The sequence below is a fragment of the Oryx dammah genome, unplaced genomic scaffold (assembly GCF_014754425.2).
Source record: "Oryx dammah isolate SB20612 unplaced genomic scaffold, SCBI_Odam_1.1 HiC_scaffold_12, whole genome shotgun sequence".
In the NCBI taxonomy this organism is placed as follows: domain Eukaryota; kingdom Metazoa; phylum Chordata; class Mammalia; order Artiodactyla; family Bovidae; genus Oryx; species Oryx dammah.
In genome coordinates, this window is record NW_024070196.1 from 767,823 (window position 1) to 787,693 (window position 19,871).

The 19,871-nt window shown below is 38.6% G+C and overlaps 1 protein-coding gene across 1 annotated transcript in view; it reads left to right on the plus strand.

Annotated features, from left to right (window-relative positions):
* Positions 1-19,871, plus strand: part of CPE (carboxypeptidase E) — a 148,772-nt gene that overhangs the window by 106,331 nt on the left and 22,570 nt on the right. The window contains exons 4-5 of the mRNA XM_040251326.1: positions 8,184-8,301; positions 11,248-11,430. Of these exons, the coding sequence (XP_040107260.1) occupies positions 8,184-8,301; positions 11,248-11,430 (301 nt within the window). The remainder of the gene's footprint in view (positions 1-8,183; positions 8,302-11,247; positions 11,431-19,871) is intronic.

Below are 19,871 nucleotides of genomic sequence, written 5' to 3' on the forward strand. Positions count from 1 at the left end.
TTTTGATTTTAGATTTCAGTCCCTTGATTACAGAAATTAGAATTCCTATTTGAATCTAACATATAGTAGGCTTGAAGCCTATTATGAATGAGTTCAATCCAGCCTGGCAAGAAGATCACAACATCTGAAAACCAGCTGCTGGAGCTCCAGACATGCGCTCAGCACATGGCTGAGACACTTGTTAGAAGATCCAGGAGAAAGGGAGTCTCAGATTATTGGTCTAAAATTCTTAAAATTTTCCTGTCTACATTTAGAATTCATCCCAGAAACCTGGGCTGAGTCTATAAATGGGGATCAGTCTGTGAAAGGGCTGCCTGGGGCCAAGGATTTTGGCAGAACTTGATAAATGGGTGACTTAAACACACTTGCTTCTGAGTCACAGATCTTCATTTTTTCTGCTCCTAAACCACCTTTCCTGGGAGAAGGGAGGGCTAGAAAAGAAAAGGACAGGGGTAATCAGAAGGGAAAAGAGGATAGTCCTGTGTGATGTGGCATAAGACAGAAATGAAAAATTGTTCTGAAAGCTTAGTGTGGCTATCTTCCCAAATTTTCCCCATTGCCCATGCTGTCTGTTACAATTAAGAAATGAGAGCATCTCCTTCTGTGAGAGCACCAAAATCACAACTAGCTGTTGAATGACCATCAATAGGAGGACACTGGAACCCACCACAAAAACATACTCCACATCTAAAGACAAAGAAGAGACCACAGAGAAATGATAGGAGGGATGCAATCATGATAAAATCAAATTCCATACCTGCTGGTGGGTGACCTGCAAACTGGAGAACAATAATACCAAAGAAGTTCTCTCACTGTTGTGAAGATTCTGAACCCCACATCAGGCTTCCCTGCCTGGGGATCCAAGAAAGGGACTAGGAATTTCCAAGGAACTTGACCTTGAGGACCAGTAGGATTTGACTATAGGACTTCTACAGGACTGGGGGAAGCAGAGAATCCAGTCTTGGAGGGCACAAACAAAAATCTTGTGCACACCAAGACCCAGAGGAGAGGAACAGTGACTCCACAGAAGACTGAACCAAAATGAAGGGTTTCCTGTTGGGGTGTGGGTCAGCAGGGGCTCACCACAGGGACCGGGACACTGGCAACAGTAGTCTGGGATGGTCATCCTTGATGGAAGCCCTCTTGGAGGTCACCATTAACTCTACCATAGAGCCCATAGACCCCAGGGCTGGGTTGCTCAGGCCAAACAACTACCAGGGAGGGAGTGCAACCACATCTATAAGCAGATAATTGGATTAAAGCTTTACTGAGCAAGGCCCTGCCCACCAGAGCAAGATCCAGTTTTTCCCACTAGCAGTTCCTCCCATCAGGAAGCATACACGAGCCTCTTAGCCTCTTACATCAGAGGGCATACAGAAGAAGCAAGAAGAACCACAGTCCCATAGCAGCTAAAACAAAAACCACATTACAGAAAGCTAATATGACAGAAAAGGAAGAGGAACGAGAGATCAAATTGCCAACATCCGCTGGATCATTGAAAAACCAAGAGAGTTCCAGGAAAACATCTATTTCTACTTTCTTGACTATGCCAAAGCCTTTGACTGTGTGGATCACAATAAACTGTGGAAAATTCTAAGAGAGATGGGAATACCAGACCACCTGACCTGCCTCTTGAGAAACCTATATGCAAGTCAGGAAGCAACAGTTAGAACTGGACATGGAACAACAGACTGTTTCCAAATAGGAAAAGGAGTACATCAAGGCTGTATATTGTCATCCTGCTTATTTAACTTATATTTTGAGTACATCATGAGAAATGCTGGGCTGGAAGAAGCACAGGCTGGAATCAAGATTGCCAGGAGAAATATCAATAACCTCAGATATGCAGATGACACCACCCTTATGGCAGAAAGTGAAGAGGAACCAAAAAACCTCTTGATGAAAGTGAAAGAGGAGAGTGAAAAAGTTGGCTTAAAGCTCAACATTCAGAAAATGAAGATCATGGCATCTGGTCCCATCACTTCATGGGAAATAGATGGGAAAACAGTGGAAACAGTGTCAGACTATTTTTTTTGGCTCCAAAATCACTGGAGATGGTGACTGCAGCCATGAAATTAAAAGATGCTTACTCCTTGGAAGGAAAGGTAGATAGCATATTGAAAAGCAGAGACATTACTTTGCCAACAAAGGTCTGTCTAGTCAAGGCTATGGTTTTCCCAGTGGTGTATGGATGTGAGAGTTGGACTTTGAAGAAAGCTGAGCACTGAATAATTGATGTTTTTGAAGTGTGGTGTTGGAGAAGACTCTTGAGAGTCCCTTGGACTGCAAGGAGATCCAACCAGTCCATTCTGAAGGAGATCAACCCTGGGATTTCTTTGGAAGGAATGATGCTAAAGCTGAAACTCCAATACTTAGGCCATACGAAGAGCTGACTCATTGAAAAAGACTCTTGATGCTGGGAGGGATTAGGGGCAGGAGGAGAAGGAGATGACAGAGGATGAGATGGCTGGATGGCATCACTGACTCGATGGACGTAAGTCTGAGTGAACTCCGTGAGTTGGTGATGGACAGGGAGGCCTGGCGTGCTGCGATTCATGGGGTTGCAAAGAGTCGGACATGACTGAGCGACTGAACTGAAGTGAACTGAACTGAATCGTGATGAAAAAGCAGAAAGTTATGTCCCAGATGAAGGGACAAGATAAAACCCCAGAAAAACAACTAAATGAAGTGGGGACAGGCAACCTTCCAGAAAAACAATTCAGAGTAATGAATAGTGAAGATGGTCTAGGATCTTGAGAAAACAATGGAGAAGATGTGAAGGAATCAATAGCAGAATAACTGAGGCAGAAAGATAAATGACCTGGAGGACAGAATGGTGGAAATCACTGCCACAGAAGAGAATATAGAAAAAAGAATGAAAAGAAACCAAGACAGCCTGAGAGACCTCTGGGACAGTATTAAATGCAGCAACATTTGCATTATAAAAGTCCCAGAAGGAGAAGAGAGAGAGAAAGCTCCTGAGAAGATATATGAAGACAATAATAACTGAAAACTTCCCTACCATAGGAAAGAAACTAGTCAACCAAGTCCAGGAAACACAGAGAGTCCCAGGCAGGATAAACCCATGGAGGAACACATCAAAGCACATAGTGATCAAATTGACAAAAATTAAAGACAAAGATAAAATATTGAAAGTAACAAAGGAAAAACAACAAATAACATAAAGGAACTCACATCAGGCTGATTTCTCAACAGAAACTCTACAAGCCAGAGAGAATGGCATGATACATTTAAAGTGATGAAAGGGAAGAACCTACAACCAAGAATACTCTACCCAGCAAAACTCTCCTTCAGAGTTGATGGAGAAATCAAAAGCTTTCCAGACAAGCAAAGGTTAAGAGAATTAGGCACTACCAGACCAGCTTGAAAACAACTTCTTTAGGCAGGAAACACAAGAGAAGGAAAAGACCTACAGAGAATAAACCCCAAACAATTAGTAAAATGGTAAAAGTATCATGCATATTAATAATTACTTTAAATGTAAATGGGTTAAATGCACCAATCAAAAAACATAGATTGACTGGGTGGATGAAAACATGTGCATGTATGCACTTCCACTTACCACATCACTCTACTTGACCCCCAACTTGTATGTAATTATTTTACATTGTTAAGTTAATCATGTTACCATTATGGGCTGCAATTGTAATTATCTTTTACTCTTTGTCTATTACTTATGAAAACTGATAAACATCTTATAGTATTGGGTAGAAAAAAAGAAACTAAGCAATGAGAAAAAGAATTCTTGTTACCAATCATGGAACAAGCATGAAATAAACTCATTTTGACAGGCTATTAGATTAACAGTTTTAGTGAAAATACTGTCATTTTCAGCCAGCACTGCTATCCTTTTCCCCAATGGAACCTATATAATATTTCTATAAGCTTTATATTAGATATTTTCATATATCTAGTTTAAGCAATACTTAAAAAAAGATGCATGTCAGGAAACAAAAAAATTAGAGCTTTTATTTTAAAAAGTCTCAATGCCAATACCTTTCCTGGGTATTATAAAGGTAATAAAAAGAGAAATATATAAAAGTTAAGTTTTGAACTCTTTTCAGGAAGAGAAGCAAGATTTGTTTATATTTTACTAAATCTTCAGTAAATCTGCTTAAATCATGGATGATATTGCCCATGTCTGCCTCATCTCCTTTTTCAATCTTTGTCAGCACTTTCACAGCATCATCTTTTAGGATTTGAAATAGCTCAAATGTAGGTATGTAGGTACTATGTTTATATATATCTATAGGTATAGATAGGTATAGACACAGATACATATCTATAGATATAATTAATTTATAATGTTATTTAATTTGAAGCATACAACACATTGATTTGATATTTGTATATATTGTGAGATGATTGGATAATAAGTCTAGTTAACATTTATCAGCATACATAGTTACACTTTTTTTTCTTGTTTGTGATGAGAACTTTTAAGATATTTTCTCTTAGCAACTTTCAAGTATACAATACAGTATTATTATTTTTTTTAAATATAATTTATTTATTTTAATTGGATGTTAATTACTTTACAATATTGTATTGATTTTGCCATACATCAACATGAATCTGCCACAGGTATACATGTGTTCCCCATCCTGAACCCCCCTCCCTCCTCCCTCCCCGTACCATCCCTCGGGGTCGTCCCAGTGCACCAGCCCCAAGCATCCGGTATCATGCATTGAACCTGGACTGGCGATTCGTTTCATATATATTGTACATGTTTCAGTGCCACTCTCCCAAATCTATTAACTATATTAACTATAGTCTCCATGCTATACATTACATGTCTAGGATTTATTTTATAATCCAAAGATTGTAATTTGCCTCTGGCAACCATCAATCTTTTATCTGTATCATTAGAAAGTGAAAGTTGCTTAGTCATGTCTTACTCTTTGCAACCCCACGGACTACACAGCTCATGGAATTCTCCAGCACAGAATACTGGAGTGGGTAGACTTTCCTTTCCCCAGGGGATTGTCTCAACCCAGGGATTGAATCCAGATCTCCTACACTGCAGGCAGATTTTTTACCAGCTGAACCACAAAGGAGGCCCAAGAATACTGCAGTTGGTAGCCCATCCCTTCTCCAGCAAATCTTCCCTACCCAGGAATTGAACCACGGTCTCCTGCATTGCAGGCGGATTCTTTGCCAACTGAGCTATGAGGGAAGATGCTGTATCATTAGTGTGGTTTTAAAATCTATAGAGTTGTAGGAATGAAGAATTAAAAAGGCAGATTCCTTATTTACAATAGGCAAGATATGGAAGCAACAGATGACTAGATAAAGAAGCACACACACATACACACATAATGGAAAGCTACTCAGCCATAAAAAAAAGTAAAATGTTGCCATTTACAACAACATGGATGGATATGGAGGGTATTAAGTGGACTAAATCAGACAGAGATAGATAAATACTATATGGTATCACCTATATGTGAAATCTAAAATATAAAACAGAGTAGTGAATATAACAAAAAAGAAGCAGACTCACAGATATAGAGAACTAGTGGTTACCAGTGGGGAGGGGGAAGGGGAAGAGCTAGGATAGGGGTTGGGGATTAAGTGGGTCAAACTACCATGAATAAAATAAATAAGCTGCAAGGACATATTGTACATCACAGGGAATATAGCCAGTATTTTATAATAACTATAAAGGAATATAACGTTTAAAAATTGAAAATCACTATGCTGTATACCTGAAACTCCTGTAATGTTGTGCATCAGTTCAGTTCAGTTGCTCAGTCGTGTCCGACTTTTTGTGACCCCATGAATTGCAGCACACCAGGCCTCCCTGTCCATCACCAACTCCTGGAGTTCACTCAGACTCACGTCCATCGAGTCAGTGATGCCATCCAGCCGTCTCATACTCTGTAGTCTCCTTCTCCTCCTGCCCCCAATCCCTCTCAGCATCAGAGTCTTTTCCAATGAGTCAACTCTTCACATGAGGTGGCCAAAGTACTGGAGTTTCAGCTTTAGCATCATTCCTTCCAAAGAAATCCAAGGGCTGATCTCCAGAATGGACTGGTTGGATCTCCTTGCAGTCCAAGGGACTCTCAAGAGTCTTCTCCAACACCACAGTTCAAACGCATCAATTCTTCGGCACTCAGTCTTCCTCACAGTCCAACTCTCACATCCATACATGACCACAGGAAAAACCACAGCGTTGACTAGATGGACCTTAGTCGGCAAAGTAATATCTCTGCTTTTGAATATGCTATCTAGGTTGGTCATAACTTTTCTTCCAAGGAGTAAGTGTCTTTTAATTTCATGGCTGCAGTCACCATCTGCAATGATTTTGGAGACCCCAAAAATAAAGTCTGACACTGTTTCCACTGTTTCCCCATCTATTTCCCATGAAGTGATGGGACCAGATGCCATGATCTTCGTTTTCTGAATGTTGAGCTTTAAGCCAACTTTTTCACTCTCTTCTTTCACTTTCATCAAGAGGCTTTTTAGTTCCTCTCCAGTCCAGCGTTTCTCATGAGTTGTACATCAACTATATGTCAATTAAAAAATTCAGATTCCTGTGAATGCTGAATCAGGAAGTCTGGGGTGTATATGCAATGGGGTTGAGTGACGGAAAGAAACATACATTTTTACCAAGTCCTCCAGATGATCTCTTTGCTCTTCTGAACCTCTCTGAGCACAGGATCATTCTGTTCCCTGGAGTTCTTCCTGCTGAATCATTTCTCATCTGCTCTCGAGGTCTTCAGTCTGGTTATGTCCACCATTGTCTGGGCTCAGTATATGGGCCTTGGCTTGAATCCAAACAATGATTACATCAAATAATTATATTAAATACTTGTCTTTAGTGGCTAGAGTTGTGAAGAATATAGAATAAACATGGCTTTGATATATTTTAAGAGCCAAGCTATATAATTATAGAGCATAACATTTGAACTATACTTATAGTCTCTCAATGGAAGTTTAAAAAATCGGTTATATTTGGCTCTAGATTCTGTTAAGGACTGGCTTAACCAGCCCCATTTAGGGGTGCTCCAAAGCTGCCTCTATGGGTTAGTTAAATATGTGATTACAGTACTGAGGATATTTCAGCATTTAGTCAGCTTAAAAGACTCTATAATAGTCAAAGAGAAATTAAGTTTAACTGATAAAATTGTGGAGTTTGTTTGCTTTTGAACATTTAGTAACATGAACAGTGTATGCAATATATGTAAGAAATAGTCTCTGTATAGGAACTAACAGTAGGCAAAAATCCAATATCACATACTACTTTGTGTACTCAGGACTGTATTATTTTTTCTTTTCCTCTTTTTAGAAAGCAGGTTTATTAATATATGATTTACATAACATTGAACTCACCCATGTGAAGCATACAATCCAGTGGTTTTTAGATATTCTGTCCCTAAGACCACTGCGACCCCCCCCCCCCCCCACGGTGGGGGCTGCCCCACGGAATTCAAATCAAAAGGTAATTGGGATTTTGAGAGTCTTCCTAGTTGCTGTTAAAAACACATCACATGAAAGTGTCAAGCTTTTGGCTCAGATTAATTCTTTGGTATAGATTTCTTTCCTCCTTTGTTTTGCTTCCAAGGTAAGAGGGGCTGTGAATCTTTCAAAAGACCACAGGAATTCCTAAAACTTTTGCTGTTGTTTTAAAATTTGAGATGATCATCCCAAAGTACATTATTTGGTGGTGAAATCTGAAAAAGACAAAATTTAATTTTTTAATAGGAAAAATGTTGAAGTGGTTGAAGGAAATTGGAGACATAGTAAATAAAACTTGGAAAGAAAATCTACCACCTTTCTTGAGTTGAACCACCATAAAGAAGAACCTTGTTTCGCTTAGCTATTTTCTTTTCTCCTTGTCTTATCATTATTATTAACAAGTTCAGATGGAGATGTACCCAGATTTGTAAATCATTTGTATGCTGTCATACAAAGAAAGAAAACTGGTAGCTTTTAAATAGAACTTTTAAGGAAATAGAAATATTTGTTATTATAAGTCTGAGAAAGATAGAGATGGGGAATTCTCCTCTTTTCTTTTTTCTATGATAACAATCACAGAGTGCTTGGACTATGACAAGATATCAGTTGTTATTGTTCTTACCTTTTATGTCTTTTCCATCAAGTGACCCACCAATGAATGCCACATTTAGAATCCTTTTAACCTCTAATCTTTAATACAGCTTGCTCCTGAGACGAAGGCTGTCATTCACTGGATTATGGATATTCCTTTTGTGCTCTCTGCCAATCTTCATGGAGGAGACCTTGTGGCCAATTATCCATATGATGAGACGCGGAGTGGTAGGTGTTCTTCCTGTTTCTCTGACTAATTCAAGGTTTACAATTACTTTACAAGGGTTTGTTTATTGAATGATTTCTGTAATATTCTTTTAAGGAACTGATTGTTCAGTGATTTTACCTATATAAATACATCTGTTGAACTGGAATATCCCCTGTTTCATGTGGCATTGGCATATATCTGGCAAAAAAAGACTGTAATTTTTAAAAAAAAATAAATGAAGAGAAACATAATCACTTAGGTAAGAGAAAGGGAAAAAACAGAAGTTGTAAACTTGGGAAACTCTTGGATTCTGGTAAGTGGAGGAAAAATGAATCTATGTAGCTTTATGTACAAGACAGCTTAAAACTGAAGGCAAACTTTTAGAACTCCGTCAGGGGCCCACGAATATCTCTGCATGTGTCTTATTATGCATTCACACTTCTACAATTGGAAGTGTTTCTTGGTGGTGTCAGGGAGAAGAAGTGATGCTTTGATTTTATTTAACTACTTTTAGCTGCACTCAATATGCCAGCAAATTTGGAAAACTCAGCAGTGGTCACAAGACTGGAAAAGGTCAGTTTTCATTCCAATCCCAAAGAAAGGAAATGCCAAAGAATGCTCAAACTACCGCACAGTTGCACTCATCTCACATGCTAGTAAAGTAATGCTCAAAATTCTCCAAGCCAGGCTTCAGCAATACATGAACTGTGAACTTCCAGATGTTCAAGCTGGTTTTAGAAAAGGCAGAGGAAGTAGAGATCAAATTACCAACATCCACTGGATCACAGAAAAAGCAAGAGAATTCCAGAAAAACATCTATTTCTGTTTTATTGACTATACCAAAGCCTTGACTGTGTGGATCACAATAAACTGGAAAATTCTGAGAGAGATGGGAGTACCAGACAACCTGACCTGCCTCTTGAGAAATCTGTATGCAGGTCAGGAAGCAACAGTTAGAACTGGACATGGAACAACAGACTGGTTCCAAATAGGAAAAGGAGTATGTCAAGGCTGTATATTGTCACCCTGCTTATTTAACTTCTATGCAGAGTACATCATGAGAAACGCTGGACTGGAAGAATCACAAGCTGAAATCAAGATTGCTGGGAGAAATATCAATAACCTCAGATATGCAGATGACACCATCCTTATGGCCCAAATTGAAGAGGAACTAAAAAGCCTCTTGATGAAAGTGAAAGAGGAGAGTGAAGAAGTTGGCTTAAAGCTTAACATTCAGAAAACGAAGATCATGGCATCCGGTCCCATCATTTCATGGGAAATAGATGGGGAAACAGTGGAAACAGTGTCAGACTTTATTTTTGGGGGCTCCAAATCACTGCAGATGGTGACTGCAGCCGTGAAATTAAAAGACGCTTACTCCTTGGAAGGAAAGTTATGACCAACCTAGATAACATATTCAAAAGCAGAGACATTACTTTGCCGACTAAGGTACGTCTAGTCAAGGCTATGGTTTTTCCAGTATTCATGTATGGATATGAGAGTTGGAGTGTGAAGAAAGCTGAATGCCGAAGATTTGATGCGTTTGAACTGTCGTGTTGGAGAAGACTCTTGAGAATCCCTTGGACTGCAAGGAGATCCAACCAGTCCATTCTGAATGAGATCAGCCCTGGGATTCCTTTGGAAGGAATGATGCTAAAGCTGAAACTCCAATACTTTGGCCGCCTCATGTGAAGAGTTGACTCATTGGAAAAGACTCTGATGCTGAGAGGGATTGGGGGCAGAAGGAGAAGGGGACGACAGAGGATGAGATGGCTGGATGGCATCACTGACTCAATGAAAGTGAATGTGAGTCAACTCTGGGAGTTGGTGATGGACAGGGAGGCCTGGCGTGCTGTGATTCATGGGGTCGCAAAGAGTCGGACACTACTGAGCGACTGAACTGAACTGAACTAGTTTTAGCTAATCTTCAGACACAGCAAACTTTAGCCAGATAGATATTCTCAGCTTAATTTTTGTTGTTCCAAGAAATTACCTACTTTGAATCAATTTTCAGGAGGCTTTGAAGAGTTAGGTCTTTGTAATACAGGATATTGTTGTTCAGCCTCTAAGTCATGTGTGATTCTTTGTGACCCTGTGGACTGCAGCATGCCAGGCTTCCCTGTCCCTCACTGTCTCCTGGAGTTTGCTCAAATTCGTATCCGTTGAGTTGGAGATACCATCCAACCATCTCATCCTGTGTCATCCCCTACTCCTCCTGCCCTCAGTCTTTCTTAGCACCAGAGTCTTTTCTAGTGAGTCAGTTCTTCGCATCAGGTAGCCAAAGTATTGGAGCTTCAGCTTCACCATCAGTGTTTCCAATGAATATTTAGTGTTGATTTCCTTTAGGATTGACTGGGTTGAACTTCTTGCTGTCCAAGGAACTCTCAAGAGTCTTCTCCAGCACCACAATTTGAAAGGACCAACACAGCAAACTTGAAATTTAGACTTTATGGTTTGTCAATAGCTGGGAAATTTAAAGACTGGCATATTTGATATTACGGAATAAGAATACTGTGTTCCAAAATAGATGTTATTTATTTCAGTAGTAGGAGGTTTTTAAAAACTGTAAATTCAGATACTGAAAAATGTGTGTGACTGTGGTTCACAGTGCCTAGTGGATTTGTACAGGTGCAATTTATAAATTAAAAATTTTAACAATGGAAATCTCCTTACTGTCTTCCCAAGTCCAATTTACTATGTGCTTATCTCTTTACTTGTGAAGCTTTCAATTCACTAGAAGAAAGTACATTCTACTCAATTTCTACTTTTCAGTATCAGCAATGGACCTTATAAAACCTGAAATAAAACTAAGTGTAATTGTTGAGTACTTAAGCCTTCACTCCTTTCCCATAGTGATGTAGCTAGAAATGCATCAGCAGGAGATCAACACTAAATCAATCTTCAGAAAACATGCAGTACTAGTTGGTTTGTGTCAGTTTCTTTAGTGTTGTGGCTTTATTTTCCAGGTAGTGCTCACGAATACAGCTTCTGCCCAGATGACGACATCTTCCAAAGCTTAGCTCGGGCATACTCATCCTTCAACCCCCCGATGTCGGACCCAGATCGGCCCCCGTGTCGCAAGAATGATGATGACAGTAGCTTTGTAGAAGGAACGACCAATGGCGCTGCATGGTACAGCGTGCCTGGAGGTGAGTTTCCCTTTCACTCTTCATGTGAATAGTGACTTTTAAAAAATAATTACCATTTATATTTAGCTTTTGAACTATGGTGTGGGAGAAGACTCTGGAGAGTCTCTTGGATTGCAAGGAGATCCAACCAGTCAACCCTAAAAGAAATCAGTCCTGAATACTTATTATAAGGACTGATGCTGAAGCTGAAACTCCAATACTTTGGCCACGTGATGAGAAGAACCGACTCATTGGAAAAGACCCTGATGCTTCAATCAAAAGATTGAAGGCAGGAGGAGAAGGGGACGACAGAGGATGAGATGGTTGAGTTTGAGATGTAGAAGAGATGTAGGAAAGGAACTGAAGATATCCACTGGGAAAATTCAAATTGAACACTGTTAATTACTGTTAACACTGTTAATTCAAATTCTGGCCTTAGGGAACAAGATACCATCATGATTATATGTTAGTCATGCTTTGCCATATGTAAATGTATATTTTAGAGGGCTGGCTTTGGCCTTTAGCATATCTTGGTTCATATACATTTTGTTTTTATTTAATAAGTTCCACTTCGTATAGGATGTTTATTTTGTATTCATTAATGCAATAAGTACTATTATCAGTTCAGGAAGTGCTACACATTTTATTGAGTCTGGACATGGAAAAACTCACCTCAGCACAGCTGGAGGAAGCAGTTCTAGACATCAAGGCAGCTCTTATGGCTCTCTGTTCGAGTATAAACTTTGAAGAGCTCTCATTTTTCTGGCTACCTGGATCACTCACAGTTGTGTAGTATCACCTCTACCAAGGATAAAGAGTGAAATGTAAAGACACCGTTTTTTTCCTCAGCCTAAGGACAATTTTCTGTGGCCCACCTGAAAAGAAAAGTGAAAGAGAATTAGGACAGTAGCAGTGGTGGCTAATTATAGGACTTGGTTTGTTTAATATGCTTGTTGTTGTTGTTGTTGTTGTTGTTGAATTATGCCTTGATAAATATATTCTTTCAGATATTTTCTTTCTTATATGTGTTTATCTTGTTTTATTTAAAATTGAGGTAGTTGATGTACAATATTATGTAAGTTACAGGTGTACAACATAGTGATTCAGAAATTTTAAAGGTTGTACTCAATTTCTTTGTGCTCAGTTGCTCAGTTATATCTGACTATGTGTGACACCATGGACTGTAGCCCGCCAGGCTCTTCTATCCATATGATTTTTTCAGGCAGGGATATTGGAGTGGGTCACCATATAAAATATTGGCTATCTTCCCTATGCTATATATCCTTGTAGCTTATTTATTTTATATGTAATAATTTGTACCTCTGCTGCACTCAGTAAGTTAAATAATGATGGTGACAATATACAGCCTTGACGTACTCCTTTTCCTATTTGGAACCAGTCTGTTGTCCCATGTCCAGTTCTAATTGTTGCTTCCTGACCTGCATATAGGTTTCTCAATAGGCAGGTCAGGTGGTCTCGTATTCCCATCTCTTTCAGAATTTTCTACAGTTTATTGTGATCCACACAGTCAAAGGCTTTGGCATAGTCAAGAAAGCAGAAATAGATGTTTTTCTAGAACTCTCTTGCTTTTTTGATGATCCAGTGGATGTTAGCAATTTGATCGCTGGTTCCTTTGCCTTTTCTAAAACCTGCTTGAACATCTGGAAGTTCACAGTTCATGTATTACTGAAGCCTGGGTTGGAGAATTTTAAGCAATGATGCAGAGTGAATCATGAGAAATGCTGGACTGGAAGAAGCACAAGCTGGAATCAAGATTGCCAGGAGAAATATCAATAACCTCATATATGCAGATAACACCACCCTTATGGCAGAAAGTGAAGAGGGACTAAAAAGCCTCTTGATGAAAGAGGAGAATGAAAAAGTTGGCTTAAAGCTCAACATTCAGAAAACGAAGATCATGGCATCTGGTCCCATCACTTCATGGGAAATAGATGGGGAAACAGTATAAACAGTGTCAGACTTTATTTTTGGGGGCTCCAAAATCACTGCAGATGGTGACTGCAGCCATGAAATTAAAAGACGCTTACTCCTTGGAAGAAAAGTTATAGCATATTGAACCTAGATAGCATATTGAAAAGCAGAGACATTACTTTGCCAACAAAGGTCCATCTAGTCAAGTCTATGTTTTTTCCAGTGGTCATGTATGGATGGGAGAGTTGGACTGTGAAGAAAGTTGAGTGCTGAAGAATTGATGCTTTTGAACTGTGATGTTGGAGAAGACTCTTGAGAGTCCCTTGGACTGCAAGGAGATCCAACTAGTCCATTCTGAAGGAGATCAGCCTTGGGATTTCTTTGGAGGGAATGATGCTGAAGCTGAAACTCCAGTACTTTGGCCACCTCATGGGAAGAGTTGACTCATTGGAAAAGGCTTTGATTCTGGGAGGGATTGGGGGCAGGAGGAGAAGGGGACGACAGAGGATGAGATGGCTGGATGGCATCACTGACTCGATGGACGTGAGTCTGAGTGAACCCCGTGAGTTGGTGATGGACAGGGAGGCCTGGCGTGCTGCGATTCATGGGGTCGCAAAGAGTCAGACATGACTGAGAGACTGAACTGAACTGCACTTAATATGCCAGCAAATTTGGAAAACTCAGCAGTGACCACAGGACTGGAAAAGGTCAGTTTTCATTCCAATCCCAAAGAAAGGCAATGCCAAAGAATGCTCAAACTACCACACAATTGCATCCATCTCACACACTAGTAAAGTAATGCTCAAAATTCTCCAAGCCAGGCTCAGCAATACGTGAACTGTGAACTTCCAGATGTTCAAGCTGGTTTTCTAAAAGGCAGAGGAACCAGAGATCAAATTGCCAACATCTGCTGGATCATCAGAAAAGCAAGAGAGTTCCAGAAAAACATCTATTTCTGCTTTATTGACTATGCCAAAGCCATTGACTGACTCCTGAGAGTCCGTTGGACTGCAAGGAGAACCAACCAGTCCGTTCTAAAGGAGATCAGCCCTGGGACTTCTTTGGAAGGAATGATGCTAAAGCTGAAACTCCAGTACTTTGACCACCTCATGCAAAGAGTTGACTCATTGGAAAAAACTGACACTGGGAGGGATTGGGGGCCGGAGGAAAAGGAGATGACAAAGGATGAGATGGCCAGATGGCATTACCAACTTGATGGACGTGAGTTTGAGTAAACTCCGGGAGTTGGTGATGGACAGGGAGGCCTGGCATGCTGCAATTCATGAGGTCGCGAAGAGTCAGACACGACTGAGCGACTGAACTGAACTGAATCTCCTACCCCTGTCTTTCCCCTCCCCTCCTTGCTCTCCCCACTGGTAACCACTAGTTATTTCTCTATATCTGTGAATTTGTTTGTTTGTTTGTTTTTTCTTTTTATTGTTGTTGTTATATTCACTGCTTTATTTTTTAGATCCCATGTATAATGGATATACAGTATTTATCTTTCTCTGTATGACTTATTTCACTAGGCATAATACCCTCAAGTCCATCCACGTTGTTGCAAATGGCCAAATTTCATTCTTTTTTTATGGCTGAGTGGTGTTCCATTGTGTGTATATACCACATCTTCATCCACTCATCTGTTGATGGACACTTAGGTTGCCTTCATACCCTGTCAAGTGTAAATAATGCTCCTTGAATGTTGGGGTGTATGTATAGTTTTGAATTAGTGTGTTTTTCTCTTTTTGGATGTATGTCAGGCTATATGGTATTTCTATTCTTAGTTTGTTCAGAAAGCTTTATGCTGTTTTCTGTAGTATCTGTACCAATCTGTGTTTCCTACAACAATGTTGGAGGGTTCTTCTCTTCATTCTTGTTCACTGGTGTTATTTGTGTTCTTTTTGAACATAGCCATTCTGACAGGTGTGAGGTGATATCTCATTGTGGTTTTCATTTGCATTTTTCTGATGACTAATGATGTTGAACATCTTTTCATGTGCCTGTAGGCCATCAGTGTGTCTTCTTTGGAAAAATGTCTATTCAGGTCTTTGGCCCATTATTTAATCAAGTTTTTTTTTTTTTTAATTTATCTTGAGTTGTATGAATTTGTTACATATTTTAAATATTAGCTCCTTATCCAATATATGATTTGAAATACTTTCTCTCATTCCTTAAATTGCCTTTTCATTTTGTTGACTGTATCTTTTGCTGTGCAGAAGCTTTCAGTTTGATGCAGTGCCACTTATTAATTTTTGCTTTTGTTACTTGTATTAAGTTGGTGCAAACAAAACTGTTTCAGACTGTGAATTTTAAATTATTATAATTAGGCTCAAATACATGTTCTTTCAGTCAAAATAGGAACCATTACAATCAACACGTTTTTGCCAACAAGAAATGTTTGTTTATTCCTATAACATAAAAATCCATGCTTTGGGATTCAGCAAACTCTAGGAAAGCTTTTTCTGCCTCTTGCTGGTTGTGGAAGCATTTTCTTTGTAAAACGTTATTGAGATTACTAGTTCACAGTGTTTGGTGCCAAGTTTGTGGTCTCCGAAGGAGAAGATTTAACTCTGGGACCAACACAGTCTCAGTCACTCAGAGCTTTGTGCAGCAACATTTTATATACAGTGATAGGACAGAGAAAGCTTCTGACATAGAAACTTCTGACATCAGAAAGGGGTAGAAAGAGTATCCAACTCACTAGTTGAAGCAGAGCATTATATACTTTTCAACTGGCTGCTGAGAATAGATAAAAAGAATACCTCAAGGTTGTAAAAGTTCTACCAGACCCTCTCCCAAGGCATGCATCCTGAGATAACTTCAATACAAGATTAGCCAGAAAGATAAGTTCCTGCAACATATTTAGGGATGATATATATTGTTACTGAGAAACAGTTTCCCAGACAAGATTTGTTACAATTATAATCATTAACATAGAGCCTAAAAAAAGCATAATGGGGTCTAAGAAAAGCATTTTCTCTGAGTAAAATGTATAGCTGCTGTATATTCATTAGCTCCAGATCTAAAGAAAAGCCAGTTCTTTTGGGCAAGATACATTGTTGCACAAGGCTAAAGGAAAGCATGAGTGAGAATGTTCACCTTCTCCTTAAAGGGCCCTGGACTGCCTATCAACCTGCCTAAGTTAACTCTTTCAAGATGTTTGACGAAGTGGTAGATGGTTGGGAAGAAGTCAGATGAATATTGTGGTTGAGGCCAAACTTCATAGCCCAATTCATTCAACTTTTGAAGCATTTGTTGTATGATCTGTGGTTGGGTGTTGTCATATAGAAGTATTGGGCCCTTTCCATTGACCAATGGCAGATGTAGGAATTGCAGTTTTTGGTGCATCTCATTGATTTGCTGAGCATACTTCTCAGATGTAATGGTTTTGCCAGGATTCAGAAAGCTGTGGTGGATCAGATAGCAGCAGACCACTAAACAGTGACCATGATCTTTTTTTGATGGAAGTTTGACTTTAGGAAGTGCATTGGAGCTTCTTCTTGGTCCAACCACTGAGCTGGTTATTACCAGTTATTGTCGGGTAAAATCCACTTTTTGTTGCACATCACAATCTGATTGAGAAATGGTTCATTGTTGTTATGTAGAATAAGAGAAGATGACGCTTATAAAATGATTTTTTTTTTTTAATTTTCAAGATTGATGTTGAGTCTTCATCAACTTCTTGTGTAGTTGTAAGAGGGTCAGTGTTGGGTCATTGTCAGCTTCCAAAGGCCAGCCACTGTGCTCCTCATCTTCAAGGCTCTTGTCTCCATTGTCAAACTTCTTGAACAACTGCTGCATTGTATGTTCATTGTGAAGAAAGCTGAGTGCCAAAGAACTGATGCTTTTGAACTGTGGCGTTGGAGAAGACTCTTGAGAGTCCCTTGGACTGCAAGGAGATCCAACCAGTCCATTCTAAAGGAGATCAGCCCTGGGTGTTCTTTGGAAGGAATGATGCTAAAGCTGAAACTTCAGTACTTTGGCCACCTCATGCGAAGAGTTGACTCATTGGAAAAGACTCTGATGCTGGGAGGGATTGGGGGCAGGAGGAGAAGGGGACGACAGAGGATGAGATGGCTGGATGGCATCATCGACTCGATGGATGTGAGTTTGAGTGAACTCCAGGAGATGGTGATGGACAGGGAGTCTTGGCATGCTGCGATTCATGGGGTCGCAAAGAGTCGGACACGACTGAGCGACTGAACTGAAATGAACTGAATATTTGACAACAGAGTCAAGAATGCTCAATGGAAATAAGATAGTCTCTTTAATAAAAAGTTTTGGGAAAACTTGATACATACCTGTAAAAGCAACAAATGGGACTTTTATCTTACAGAAAAATTAATTTAAAATGGGTTAAAGTATTAAATTCAAGACTTTGAACTGTAAAGCTCCTAGAAGGAAACAGAGAAAAAAGCTCCCAACATTGGTCTTAACTAAATTTGGGGACCATGATACCAAAAGTATTAGATTAGTGCAAAAGTGTTTGTGGTTTTGCATTGTTGAAATTTGTCATTTGATACTGGAATACATTCTTAAATAAATGTGGTTATCTTATACATCATTTTACTGCACAATATCTAGCTTTATGTTTTTTGCTAATGACATTACTTGCTGTTTATTTTATATTTATTTTAGACTATAGAAATGATGTTAGACAAAAAGAATATTTGAGTGATTTTCTGATTTGAGTTCAAAATGGGTCATAAAGCATTGGCTACCCACTCCAGTATTTTTGCCTGGAGAATTCCATGGACAGAGGAACCTGGTTGGCTATAGTCCGTGGGGTTGCAGAGTTGGGCATGATGAGTGACTAACACTTCCACTTGTCACTTGAAATAAGGAAGTTCTTATTTTTCCTTTGTTCTTTTTTTTTCAAGATTGTTTTGGCTACTCAGTGTCTTTTGTGTTTCTATATGCATTTTAGGATTTTTTTCCACTAGTTTTGTGAAAAATGTCATTGGGATTTTGATAGGAATTGTATTCAATCTATAGATAGTTTGAGTGCTATGGATATTTTAACAGTATTAAATTTATGAACATGGGATATCTTTCCATTATCATTGTACCTTCTTTCATTTCTTTTTTTTTTTTTCTTTTTTATCATTGTCTTATAGTTTTCTTTGTTTAGCTCTTTCATCTCCTTGGTTAAATTTGTTCCTAAGTATTTTATTGTTTTTGTTGCTATTGTAAGTGAGATTGATTTCTTTATATGTTTGTTGGATAGTTTTTTGTTAGCAGATAGAAATGTAACTTATCTTTGTATGTTGATTTGGTATCCTGAAACTTTAATGAATTATTTTTTTAGTCTGAATAGTTGTATGTGTGTGTGTGTGTGTGTGCTTGGTAGTCTGTAGGGTTTTCTATATATAAAGTCATATCATTACAGACAGATAATTTTACTTCTTCCTTTCTAACATGTGTGTCTTTTATTTATTATTCTTGCCTCATTTCTCTGGCTAGGACTTCTAACACTATATTGAATAGGAATGGTGAGAGTGGTCTTCCTTGTCTTGTTCTTGATCTTAAAGGAGAAGCTTTAAATCTTTCAACACTGAGTATGTTAGTTGTGGAATTGTCATATATGGACTTTATTATGTTAAGGTATGTTCCTTTTCTACCCACCTGTTGAGAGTTTTTATCATTAAAACATGCTGAATTTTTTCAGGTGATTTTTCTTCATATTTTGAGATGATCATTTAATTTTTATCTTTCATTCTATTAATGCAGTATATTATATTTGTTGATTTGTTTTTGTTGAACCATCCTTGCATCCTAGGGATAAATTTCACTTGGTCATGGTGTATGATGTTTTTTACGAGCTGTTGAATTCAATTTGCTAATTTTTTGTTGAGAATTTTTGCATCTTTATTCATCATGATAATTAGCCAGCCTGTAATTTCTTTTTCTGTAGTATCCTTATCTGGCTTTGAAATCAGCATTATGCTGGACTTGTAAAAAAAGTTTGAGAGTGTTCCCTTCTCTTCAGTTTTTTTGGAAGATTTTGATGAGGATTGATGTGAATTCTTCTTTAAATGTTTGGTAGAATTAACCAGTGAAACCTTCTGATTCTGGACTTTTCTTTTGGGAAAGTTTTTGATTACTGATTCAATTTCCCTACTAGTAATTGATTTGTTTTGATTTTCTGTTTCTTTCTAGTTCAGTCTTGGTAAGTTGTATGATTCTGGGAATGTATCAATTTCTTCTAGGTTGTACAGTTGTTGGCTTATAATTGTTCACAGTCTTTTATGATCCTTTGCATTTCTATGGTATTAGTTGAAAATTTTCCCCTTTCTTTTATTCTTGGTAAGTCTAACTAAAGCTTTGTCTATTTTATCTTTTCAAAAACCAGTCATGTGTACCCATGGCTGATTCATGTTGATGTGTGGCAAAAAATGTCACAATATTGTAAAGTAATTATTCTCCAATTAAAATAAATAAATTTAAAAATAAATAAAACCATAAAAAAAACAGTCCTTAGATTTATATTTTCTATTGTTATCCCTGCCTCTATTTCATTTATTTCTGCT